Below are 13548 nucleotides of genomic sequence, written 5' to 3' on the forward strand. Positions count from 1 at the left end.
CATCTAATGTCTAATTTCGCATTCCAGAGTTCAAGGTCCTCTGAGTCGGAGGATGTGAACAGCTCCAAGTAGAACGTCCGGGTTGTCATCTAGCAATTACAATAATTCTGACATGGCGTGAATGCAGCCATAGTGAGCATCGATGGTTCCTGGCTTTTGCAAAGCATTGTGGGATTTTTTGGGGCGTGAACATTCCAGTGTACTGAAAGGATTTTGTGATTCAGACAGCCCTTAAAATGCCCGACTCCCTGACTCCTGAACAAGGGAGCTGATTGAGACGCTCTCACAGTCCTCACCATTTGCATCCTTCACGTAGGAGTGTATTTCACTTTATGCATGTTTCTCTCCTTTCCCCTCCTCCAGGGCTAATGTAACAGACAACTCTGTACAGTTCAGTCAGAACAGCTCTTGAGGTACTTCTTTTCAATTCACTCACTTTCATCTCTGCTTCCAAGAAGAGTGCCTTTTTGTCTTTAGAACCTTTGTACCGCGAGAGATTTATCTCATCAAGTTCACAGGGCTCGAGGGCTTTTATAAGATATTTTTCGGGGATTTTCAGGGCTCTAATAGGTTCAGTATCTTTTGGCAAGTGAAAGACTAAACTAACCTGATCCCAGACATAAAACTCAGTTTCAGGAGGATCTTGTACTTTTCCTGATATAAACTGATACCTGTGTTTTTTTTTTTTACAAATGGCTTGTGCGTTCCAGATAATCCTCCCATCCTGATAACGAACCCACTCACTCGCTTCAAGAAGCGGGTGATCTTCAGAAAGCTTCTTATCCTCAGGACTGTGAATCAGCACAGTGTACACAGTCTCCTGTTTGTAGGTGATGGTCTTGTGCACTCTGAGAACCGGCTCATGACAATACAGAACTTGAATTCAACATTCGTTGTGTGTTCTCAGTGTTTCAAAACAAGTGAAGTGGCTTTATTGTCATTTCAACCATATACAGCTGGCACAGTACACAGAGAAACAAAACAATGTTCCTCCAGGACCATGAGCTACATAGAACAACACACTAAGCACATGAGACCACACAGAACTAAATAAAACTATACAGACCTACACAGGACTTTCATAACGTGCATGTGTGCAAAAATATACAAACATCACAGGGTCATTCCATCTCAAGTGGTCCAATAATTGCAAGGTTAGTTGCTTTACTGTTTTTCATTTTCTATTTTCTTTTGAGTGATTACCTCTATTCAAGTTTGCTCACAGTTGCACTTTTAGGGCCAATTTATAATGGGAAGGATTTGACTCTTAGTCTTAATTTTTAGAGGGTACCTAGATAAGAATAGTGTGCATGCAGAACATTTCAGGTTTGAGACTTTTCTTATTTATTTAATTTTGTTTAGGGGGCGAGAAAGTGTCATTTAAAAAAAAAATCCCTTACTTTCAGGTTGAATATCTCTGATGGGGGACCAGACAGGAATCTGAAATTTTCACAGAAATAATTCCTCTATGGTATCATTCTGCTGTAAAAATATTGTGAGTTTGAGATTGAAGGTAAACTCTGCAGGACAGCGGACCTTGAGGGACAGATTTGAAGAACCAGCCTGATCTATCATGTTGGTACACGTGTACAGTTGGTATGTGTGAATAGATTTGATCCCAATATGGAATTACAGTGTTCAATTGGGTTTAAAAAAAAAAAACTGAACAGTGTAGAGTTGTAGTGTTGTTTCTCCTGTGATATAAACAGTAAGTGACTTCTGAGCTTTTATCATAGGGGAAACAACAGTACAGCTCTGTTCTAAAATTTGTTTTCTAAATTTAAAGTATTCTAATGTTTTTAAAATAAACATCTGTACAACACAATCTACTTTATCAAACACCTTATTAAAATAATAAAAAAAAACATTTCATTCATTATAAAATTACCTTGTGGTAATATACCACTGGAATATGTAAACACCCTATTCAGAAAATCCACTGAAAGGAGATACATGCACACGCTCAGTCTGCAAGGAATTGTGCGTGCTAACAGATGCTTAACTGTAGGCTAGGTATTTGGGAATGGCAACTCAGGTATACTTACAACAGCCATGTATACAGGAATATTCCGATGGCTGCACGCATATTAACATCGTATTTGGAATATGGCTGCAACCCGAATATAGACCTTAAATGGAATTTGATGTGCATGTAAACGTAGTTATAGTGAAGAATTTTCCCTCTGAAATTTCCTCTGAGAATACCGACCCCTGCTGTCCAATTTGTAACATGACTCGAACAACAAAGAACTGGGAAAAGACCTGTCCATGGTCCTGTTTTAACAGTCCAACACAACCCAAAGTATATAACAGTATACAACAACGACAGATCACAGTTTTTATCTCATAACAGAAGCGAATCAATACGTCATTCTGTCGTAATTCAGGGAAAGGAGACTGTGTTCATATATTACAATGTAGTAAACTGACTTTCCCTCTCTTCTAGTGCTTTTCCTCTCTTAAAACAGCAATTTCATGAACGCTCCATTTTGTCGTCTTTTAGTCAAATCTGGATTCCAACCACATAAGCCTTTTCCCCAACAAAGTATGCTGTATTTCAGGTTTTTCTGGTGCTCCAGCTCTAGCCACACCCTCAGTATCGCTGTTCTGTCAGCAGGTGTCAAATCTTCCTTGAATTACAACTCATTAGTCATCAATCAATCATTGATTTTTGCAGCTCCTTAGGTCGTGAATCAGTATATGGTGTACATGAGTTGGGGCACTGGTAAGGACCCCGGTTCACTATGCATTGGGACACCGATGACTCAATTTGATGTGACAGGACTCGTATTGTAAAACGTCACCACTGGCATTTATCAACAACAGCCAGGACCGATATCTTTCTCAAACTCAAACTGCGATGACTTCAGCAGTAAAATGTAGTTAAGTAGTTATTTCTGTGTAAGAATTTGTATAATTGACTGTTATTAATGTCTGAATAATGCAGGATTAACCTGAAAATAAACGACATACAATACAGATTGATGTAACTAGTACAGAGTTAGATAACCATCTAATGTCTAATTTCGCATTCCAGAGTTCAAGGTCTTCCGAGTCGGAGCATGTGAACATCTCCAAGTAGAACGTCCGGGTTGTCATCTAGTAATTACAGTAATTCTGACATGGCGTGAACGCAGCCATAGTGAGCATCGATGCTCCTTGGTTTTTGCAGAGCATTGTGGGATTTTTTTTGGTGCGATCGTTCCAGTGCACTGGAAGGATTTTGCAATTCAGACAGGCTTACAAAGGTTCACCTGCTGCCGCCACCATCGGCTGCCACACATATGATGAAATCCTTCCTAATCGTAAACTAATCCTTTTTTATGTAAAGAAAATGAAATCACAGAGAACTAAATGAAAATTAAATCACAGAATTTTTTATTCATCTCCTGTTACATACATATTATCATTTGTGTACTCACAATAAATCCAGAAAATGATCATTACACATCTCATATCTCATATTTTTTAAACTAAAATGATTACAAAACATTACACTGTTGGGATTATTTCTGAATTGATGGAAATTAGATATGAATATTACATCTTATGTGGTGAAATATAACAATATGGTTAAATATACAGTATGAGAGGTATTTTGTACTTTCTACCCATGAATACGTCTTACACTTTTTGAATAAATACACTTTTAAATAAATAAGCTGTTTTGTTAATCTGCAGCTACCATGCTAGCTATCCAGCTAGCTCTCCAACGTTAACGTCACCTGTCAATATTATAAACATGAGAAACGTTAATAGCGAAGAGCTTCACGCGCAGACACTCTTACCTTCATTTAGCTGCTAGAGACAGTGATGACATTTTGACCAAATTAGCTGAATAAGGCGTAGGAATCCACTTTGTTCCTTATAGCAGTCCGTAATTAGTGAATAAAGTTCATTTCTGTACACCTCTGAAATAGGTCTCTTTTCCCAGCATGCCATAGTCCAACAGTCTTTCGCTGCTAATGGGAAATAGTCCCGCTGATGTTAGCATAGGTCATACGTCAACACGTCCGCCATATTGGAAGGGACTAGACACAACGGTATTTTAATTTATGTCTATGGAGAGGTTCGAGTCTAACCTGATAAATCGTATAACTTGCTTCATGTTCAATCGATTTTCAGGCGATTTATTTTGTTATCGACGTCTTACATATCGTAGATGACGTTAACATAATTATAGCTAATATTCAGATTAGGCCAATTGCCGAAAACTTCAAACATAGTTGTAGGATGTAGGATAAATGTTCAGTTAGACATTAATAAGTAAGATACAACCTGCAATTTATGACCATTTTGTGTATCTTTTGTTCTTTTCATATTCAATTAAGAACCAAATATCAGAAAAAAATGTCTTGTTATGTTATTATTCATTTACAAATCCAAAAACAAAAAACAACTTATTTGTTTTTATAAGTTTTTATTTGTTTATTTTTGTTTTGGATTTGTAAATGAATAATAAAATAACAAGCCATGTTTTCATTTTCTGATATTTGGTTCTTAAAGAGCAAGGGGTTTACTGACGCATTCATATCCCCGTCTGTGTCCAGGTTGTCCAGTTTCCTTCCACCTTCCAAAACCGAGCTGATACATGGATTGCTAATGAAATAAGAATGAAATGAAAAGGAAATCAAAGAGAAACTTTTATTCGTCTCCTGTTACATTATATTTTCATTTGTGCACTCACATCAAATCCAGAAAATATCATTACACATCTCATATTTCATATTTTTAACTAAAACAATTACAAAACATTACACCTGCTCCCGCCACCATCAGCTGCCACACATATGATGAAATCCTTCCTAATCCTAAACTAATCCTTTTTTATCTAAAGAAAATGAAATCACAGAAAATTAAATGAAAATTAAATCACAGAGATTTTTTTATTCTTCTCCTGTTACATACATATTATCATTTGTGCACTCACAATAAATCCAGAAAATTATCATTACAAATCAGGATATCTCATATTTTTTAAACTAAAATGATTACAAAACATTACATTGTTGGGATTATTTCTAAATTGATAGATATAGATATTAATATTAAATATTTTCTGGTGAAATATAACAATATGGTTAAATATACAGTATGAGAGGTATTTTGTACTTTCTACCCATGAATATATTTCAAAGTTTGCTTGATCTTCATCCTCTTTACTGTCTAACTCTTACTTTGAATCGTTCACAATCATGGATCTACCTCCATTTTTATTTTATCATCATCTTTGCTCTCTTTTTCATTCTCCTCCTCTTCCAGCTCTCGTTTCAATTCACTCACTTTCATCTTTGCTTCAGAGAAGCGTTCCTCTTTGTCTTTAGGACCTCGGTATCCTGAGAGATCTATGTTGTCAAGTTTACAGGCCTCGAGGGCGTTTTTAAGCCGTTTTCTGTCGATTTCTATTTTCTTACAATTAGGCAAGTGAAAGACTAAGCTAACCTGATCCCAGACATAAAACTGATGAGTATTTAGTCTTTGCACTTCTCCTGAATCAAACTGATACCAGTGGGTTTCACTAATGGCTTGTGCGTTCCAGATAATCCTCCCATCCTTGTAACGAACACACTCACTCGCTTCAAGAAGCGGGTATTCTGCAAAACGAGTGTTATCCTCAGGACTGTGAATCAGCACGGTGTACACAATCTCCTGTTTGTAGGTGACAGTCTCATGCACTCTAAGAACCGGCTCTTTTCCTCCACAGTTCTGTTCCTTGTACCACTGCATCAGATCCTTGAGGGGAAATGTGAAGCGATAATTTCCATAGCGGGATTTCTCTAGTTGGAACAGGGGTGATGTGGTGAACTTCTCCAGAAATGGTTCCTGCTCAGGTCTTTGTTTTGGGAAATTATGCTCCATGTAGCGCATCTGTGCTGCCCTTATCTCCTCCTCATTAACTTTTAAACCCCACCATGAGAAATCTTCTGCTCCAGCACTGAACTGCTTAGAGTCCCGTATCCTATTGAATCCGGATTCCTCAGTAACATGGGCTACATCTGAAACCCAAAATTCAGCTGGAGTTGGGTAGGGTGGGATCTCCTTTATTAAATACTTCACCATGTCATCCTGAGGCCTCTGCCTGGGCATTTGCACTTTTAGTTCCTTTAAACTACAATGCTTCCCTGTGATGAAGCGCTCCATTATTCCACGTGCATTTCTTCTCTCGTGGATGGTAACCTACAAAGATATGCAACACTCACTGTAAAAATAACTTATGTACACATGAACAATTCTTTTTCACATGTGATCTCATAGTATATATACTTAATACATTATTATTAGTATATGTTTAGAGCATATATGGTTATTATATAGTATATAAATTACATATAAAATAGTACATAAATTTAACAGCATATGAAGAAGTTAAATTGGTTGTTTTTATATTTTAGTTTCGTACCTCTTCATGTTGCTGTGGATTCGCGTTTGCCATTTTTCAGAGTGTGGATCAGACAGCCAATGAAATGACTCATGACTGTCATCCTTCCAATGCTGCCTTTATATCATGTGCTCCGCCCCCTCCCAGATCTTACAGACATTCTGTGGAAATAGAAACTTAAGGGCTGTGGTGAGGTAGAGCTTGTGGACTGACTCAATAGGAGAAAGGAAACAGTGTCAATGTCCTTATGATTTATTTAACTATATTATCCCTTTCTCCCATTTGTTTAACAGCAAGTTTTCTTTCAATCTTAGTGCTAAAGCTAATTTCTTCCTTTCCTGGACAACACTTAAAGGCTTATTTAGCAGCTGCAAGGAGAATCTTAACCAAGTATCTATCCCTCTTTAATATTACTGGTGTAATGTAGCCCAGATATAAAGTGATACATAACGGAGGAATTTTATATCCCTATCACATTAATCAGAATTAAATGTACATCTTTCCAAAATGATATCAGTTTTTCACAACTCCAAACTTGTAGGTGTATTTTGAAAAAAAGCTAACTATTTCCCCCCCCAATTAAATCAGCTCCATTGATGTGAGTTTGTGGAAATCTGTTGGATTTCACACACACCATAGCTCTGTTGAGATTTCCATGTTTATGGCTAAATATAATAAATATAATTTCTTTCTAGTGGATGGGCAAGCGTCCCTCCAGACATTAAAAGGGTCAATATCTTTTATTTCTTTATAGTGTTTGAATTTAATCTTACATGATGTACATATGAATTATGAAGTTTTTTTTTTTTTTTTTTTTTTTTTAATCTCCAAACCTTTTTAATTTCTTGTATTCTTGTTACAAGAGATGGGTTTCTTGTAGGAAAATTAAATGTAACTTCTCCTTCAGTTTGGCCATTACTTGTGAAGATGGATTTGCCAATCTGTTAGCATTTAAAGACTTTACCTTAACAAGAGTTATTATTATAGACCTTGAGGGCGAGTTGAAGATCGGTTTCTGTGTGAGGGCTCCATGTGCATGTTGTATCTGTAGACCAATGTCACCAAGAAGTTGGAGATCAGGTCAGAACAGCTTCTCATCAAACTCTACCATTAAGCCACCCTTTGGGTCTTCTGGAACAATGGAATGCAGACTATTTTGTCTGGCTCTTGTGATTCAAAACCCTTCAGCTTATCCACTTATTTCTGCTGCTTTATTGTTGGCTGAAGAGCACCATTAGCCTCTGTACTCCATGCTTCCTGTTTATTTTATTCACTTTGCCAGCTGATCTAATTTCATGTGTAGCTGCTGTATGGCTTTACATGTTATTTCTAGACTGCTGGTTGATATCTTCTTTGAATTCAACAAAATCACCCTGCATGTCATGTTTGAATTCTTCTTTGAACATGTTAAGATCTTCTTTTCACCATGATGGCCTTCTGCTCCTCACAAAGCTGCCTTCAGATTCTTCTGTAAGATTTGAGCACTTAAATATACTGAATTTAGAGGGCTTCAAGTTGTACACCGAATGTTGGGAGCTAAGCCCTCAACCTGCCATCTTGCTCTGTAGCCAAGCGGAAGCCCAGTGGTAAATGGATTTAAACAAACATTATGTTGTTTAACAAAAAGAAACATACAGTCATAAAATTATAACATAAACTTTTGTTAGAAATCATTTACGTAACATTTGTGGAAGGAGTCTTTAGTGTCAGTCACAGTGCTTTGTAAAGATGAAAGTCTTCAGAACAGAGGACTTCATGCTTTCAGGTGTTGTGTCCGGTTTTTACATCCCCTTCCCTGAAAATGCCTCTGTTGTGTCCCTTTTCTCTGCATCCCCTACATGGATGTGCCCTGGTTTGCATTGAGGAGCATGCATTTCATGGAAGGGAATGCAAAAAAGGGCACTATAGAAGGCAGGCGATTGCACTAGATGCAAAAAAGGCACAAAAGAAGGGATTTGAATGCAGGGAATTCAAAACAGGGCACAAAACCTGTTTCTTGGTAAAATGACAACCCACGACCTCAAGAAGAGTTCATCTTTGAATGTGTGTGACAAGTATAAAAGATGCGCCCTGGTCTGTTGATCTTCGGAATGCGTGGCATCGCAGACCCCGGCTGGTCATGACAATACAGAACTTGAATTCAAGATTCATTGTGTGTTCTCAGTGTTTCAAGACAAGTGAAGTGGCTTTATTGTCGTTTCAACCATATACAGCTGGCACAGTACACAGAGAAACAAAACAATGTTCCTCCAGGACCATGAGCTACATAAAACAACACACTAAACACATGAGACAACACACAACTAAATAAAACTATACAGACCTACACAGGACTACATAACGTGCATGTGTGCATGTTATGTAGATAGAAAGGAGAGAGAGAGACAATTTCACAGAAGCTAGCTATAGTCAATCGAGCAGAATTGCAACGCATTACAATGAACTGTAAACTGAGCTTTGCAATTTGAATTTATGAACATTTCCCAATCATTTGCATTCTATAACCTCAATTAACAAGAGAAAGACTACTAGAACTGTATTTAACAAATATAGCTGATTCAGTAAGAATGAATAGAAATGCTTTAGTAACAATAAACTGATTTGTTAAGATACCTTTTACCACACGTCTCTATTCTGACTGGTCAGAAAGTGTTGACTTTTTTATAACAGCACCTCTGACAGTAATTCAAATTCCAGCTTTATATTAATGCACTTCTTCTAATACATTATCAGTTTTTTGTGACTGCTGTAGCCCAAAATGCTTGATTTTGATGTGGTTTTTTTACAAAATTTGCGAAGCAACTTGAAGTTTTTGCAGAAAAATACTTAAGCTGGTGAAATTGCACTAAATTATTTTGCATGGTCTTTTGCAGTGACGTTTGTTGGTAAATGAAACCTTTTAGCTGTACTCATGTTCGATGCGGCTTTGGCTGAATGCATGGTGTTATGTCAGATGACGCATCTTGGCCCAAATCTGCAGAAAATCTGCGATAAGTTTGAAAAATTGCAAGCTCGTGTGAATACTTCACAGTTTGAATGATTTTGCGTTAATTTCTGCAATTGCAATATCCTGGAGGGTCTGTATAACGGTCACAGCACAATAATAGAAGGCTAACAATAAATGGATTGTATAAAATGTATTATTTAACAAAGTAAACTATAATTGCGGATATAGAGATGCTTTCTGTTAATAGATGTTTATTTAACATTTATGGAAGGACTCTCAGGTGTTGGCGCTTTGTATTGGTTAGTATGTTTTCTGCCTCAGGAAAGTCTTCAGGAGAGACATTGATGCAATTTCCGTTTTCTCGTCAACATGACAAGCTGTGTCTTTTGTCTTATTTACTTCAAGAGACAGATAGAGATAGGCTAGAAAGGGAGGGAATGTTTATAGCTCCTATAAGGCAAGTGATAACAGGAACTAACTTATTTTGTGAATGTTCCACAACATTAAATGTAACAATACATTTTTAAAAGTATGGCGTCTCATTCTTTAATACATTAACATTTGTAACAATTTCTGTGGTAACCGAGGAACAAAAGATTTCGGGACCGGCTGTTATTGTAAAATAATCATCTGCTTTTGTGTTCACATTATCATGAACCCATGGGACCTATAATCTGTCTCTACTTATTTGAAATATTTCAGTTTTAAACTACTCATTGCAAACACAATGTTATACTGCAAATGACAAAACTTATTCTGAGCCTAAACCTCTCACTGGTGAACTCTTTACAAGAGCCAAAATTAAAATGGTTGGTTCTTCTGTTTGTACTTACTTGTGCACTTTTTCAGTGGCCTCTCTTTCCAACTCCTGTGTCACTTGGAGTTGAGTTCGAGTGTTCTGTAGCTCTGAGGTGAGCTGCTGCACACGATTCAGCAGATTCTGTCCTTGGGCTGTGCTGCTGTCCTTAACACATGTGGGAGAGGATGAGCATGGAGACTCCTCTGTTTGGCTCTGCTGTGCACTGAGACAAACATCAAGCTTTAATGTACGAGTGATAAGGATTGCTTCAGAACTTTCTTTATTCATTTATTCAACTTAAACACTTGTGATGCTAATAATCAGAGAAAAAAAATACCTAGAAAGGGATAAGCTCAACCACTGTGTTATTATTAAAACTCTGGAATCTGTTGTACCAGTGATAGACATACAGTAGTTAGAGACAGTCAGATGGACAGATAGGCAGACAAACAGCATGATGGAGCTAGACATATAGATAGACAGACAGAAATTGTTGAAGGCCACACATTTCATCCAAGTCTACCAGTATAGTATATATACACGATATTCTCAAAAAATATCAAAGTATAAAATGTTGTTATATTTGTTTAACTATGCACCTAAGGGTTTGCCTATTGCTTCCTTCACACCACCACCACATATGCCAATGGCCAATACCATACCAAAGTTCCTTACACAAACACACAACTTGACCCATACAGTGAGAGCATGCTCCCAGTTTATCTGTGGGTGAGAAATGGTAACTCTGTATCAACACCGTGAGCCAACTGACATATCTAATATTGGAACAGAAGGTCGGTACATGAGACAATATCTGGGGGTAATAATGCAGCAGAACGACAGTGGAATACATTATAGTTTAGCCTGCATCACTGTGCTGCAGCACTCACACAGGGGGTTTCACACAGGAGATATGTGTTTTTCAATGAGATATGAGGAACAGAAAAATTACAGGGTTAGAAGGGAGAAGAGAGTGAAAGAGAGTGAGAGAGAGCTTGAGAGCGAGAGTGAGAGAGAGAGAAAGAGAGAGAATCAGCCCAGCTGACATGGCAGTTTATTTCAAATGTGGCTTTCTTAGAGAAAATGTACCAACATACTTTGTGCTAGGACTGACACTAATAATAGTCTATAAACCAGGTAAAAACCTTTGGACAAGATACCTACTCCTTGGATTAAAAGGCACCCCTTAGATCATCCCTTAGATCCATGGTCAAAATAAATAACCAAAATGCAAAGGGTAATGTAAAGGAAGAGATCATGCATAAAATAACAGGAATAGCTTGCTGCTTTCAAGTCATGCATATAAAGAGCATGTGGTACCCCTGTCGGTTACAGGTTTAAAGGTCTTTTATTATGCAATATACGTCATTAATAACCTGGGCAGGTGGAAGACCCAGTACAAACAGAAAAACCGCATGACATAATACACCTAATAATGGGACACAGTTAGACAACAATGAGACCTAAACCTCTCTTTTCTCCTTCTCCTACAGAGGCGGGCTGCTGTGGTTTTCCTGACTGAATGAAGCTAGATTGATTGCCACTGGTCTGTGTCATTTAGCCTTGACATTGCGTGTGTTTTTGCCTTAATGTCATATTACCCATTCTGTCCTTTTGTGCGTCGCATCGCAGACCCCGGCTGGTCATGACAATGAATATCTCTGGTGGGGGACCAGACAGGAACCTGAAATTTTCACAGAAATAATTCCTCTATGGTATCATTCTGCTGTAAAAATATTGTGAGTTTGAGATTGAAGGTAAACTCTGCAGGACAGCAGACCTTGAGGGACAGATTTGAAGAACCAGCCTGATCTATCATGTTGGTACACGTGTACAGTTGATATGTGTGAATAGATTTGATCCCAATATGGAATTACAGTGTTCAATTGGGTTTTTTTTAAAAAAAACTGAACAGTGTAGAGTTGTGGTGTTGTTTCTCCTGTGATATAAACAGTAAGTGACTTCTGACCTGTAGACTTCTGAGCTTTTATCATAGGGGAAACAACAGTACAGCTCTGTTCTAAAATTTGTTTTCTAAATTTAAAGTATTCTAATGTTTTTAAAATAAACATCTGTACAACGTAATCTACTTTATCAAACACCTTATTAAAATAATTAAAAAAACAGTATTAGGCTGTCATCATGGAGAAGGTGGTTATAAGATGAATATTGTTGCATGTATGTCTACCTTTCATGAAACCTGTCACACCCATGCCATAATCCACTGAGAACTCCACCTCCCAGATTCCACCACGGTATACAAACATGGCCGTCGCAGACTACAATGCCCAACACCTCTCCCCACCAGCACGGCACCACTCACCTGAATACTGATGAGAAACACCTGATCCCAATCACACACTCTCCCTTTATAAGCACAACCTCTCCCACAGGAACTTTGAGAAGTAATCTCAGTCATCACCTGGCTTATCAAGCCTTTGTTGATGTGTTTGATATCCTGGTTTTTGCATTTTGGATTTTGTCTCTGCTGATTGCCTGATGTTCTGCCTGGCCCTGATTAAGAGTTTGCCTCATGTTTTGGATTTGTTTTCCAGTTTCATTAAACTTTCTAACTGCAATTGCATCCTTTTGCATTGCATCTCCACCTCCATCACATGACAAAACCTGACTGAAATTGATCAATAAGGGAATACAATCCTAATTTTACTCTGCTCGGAAAAATAAGAGAGTCTTATAAAGTTTATTTGTAAGCCCATCATTACCAGGAGATTTGATTTCTCACACATATGTTGCTAAACTGGTCACTAACAAAGGAGTTATTATCCAGGTTTTTTAAAAAAAGTTATCCATTAATTAGTACTGTACTGTGCCAGAATACAGGTTGATAAAACTCCTACATGGTTTGAGATTGTCAGTAAATCATCTGTGACGGTGTTATTCATGCACAATTTATTAATTGATAATTGTTCAACAAAATCACCCTGCATGTCATGTTTGAATTCTTCTTTGAACATGTTAAGATCTTCTTTTCACCATGATGGCCTTCTGCTCCTCACAAAGCTGCCTTCAGATTCTTCTGTAAGATCTCAGTAATTAAATATACTGAATTTAGAGGGCTTCAAGTTGTACTCCGAATGTTGGGAGCTAAGCCCTCAACCTGCCATCTTGCTCTGTAGCCAAGCGGAAGCCCAGTGGTAAATGGATTTAAACAAACATTATGTTGTTTAACCAAAAGAAACATACGGTCATAAAATTATAACATAAACTTTTGTTAGAAATCATTTACGTAACATTTGTGGAAGGAGTCTTTAGTCTAATCAGGCGATTGCACTAGATGCAAAAAAGGCACAAAAGAAGGGATTTGAATGCAGGGAATTCAAAACAGGGCACAAAACCTGTTTCTTGGTAAAATGACAACCCACGACCTCAAGAAGAGTTCATCTTTGAATGTGTGTGACAAGT

The 13548-nt window shown here is 37.6% G+C and overlaps 1 protein-coding gene across 1 annotated transcript; it reads right to left on the reverse strand.

The window, feature by feature from the left end:
- Positions 1 to 4444: 4444 nt before the first annotated feature.
- LOC128612605 (uncharacterized) lies at positions 4445 to 5868 on the reverse strand. Its single transcript, XM_053632911.1, has one exon. The coding sequence runs from the start codon at positions 5866 to 5868 to the stop codon at positions 5194 to 5196; it is 675 nt and encodes a 224-aa protein (XP_053488886.1). The 3' UTR covers positions 4445 to 5193.
- Between the last annotated feature and the right edge of the window lie 7680 nt (positions 5869 to 13548).

Source organism: Ictalurus furcatus, chromosome 9 (assembly GCF_023375685.1).
Source record: "Ictalurus furcatus strain D&B chromosome 9, Billie_1.0, whole genome shotgun sequence".
NCBI lineage: Eukaryota > Metazoa > Chordata > Actinopteri > Siluriformes > Ictaluridae > Ictalurus > Ictalurus furcatus.

Bases quoted from the DNA above. Each gene is read 5' to 3' on its own strand.
- LOC128612605 (XM_053632911.1), bottom strand. From the start codon at position 5,868: ATGCGCTACATGGAGCATAATTTCCCAAAACAAAGACCTGAGCAGGAA.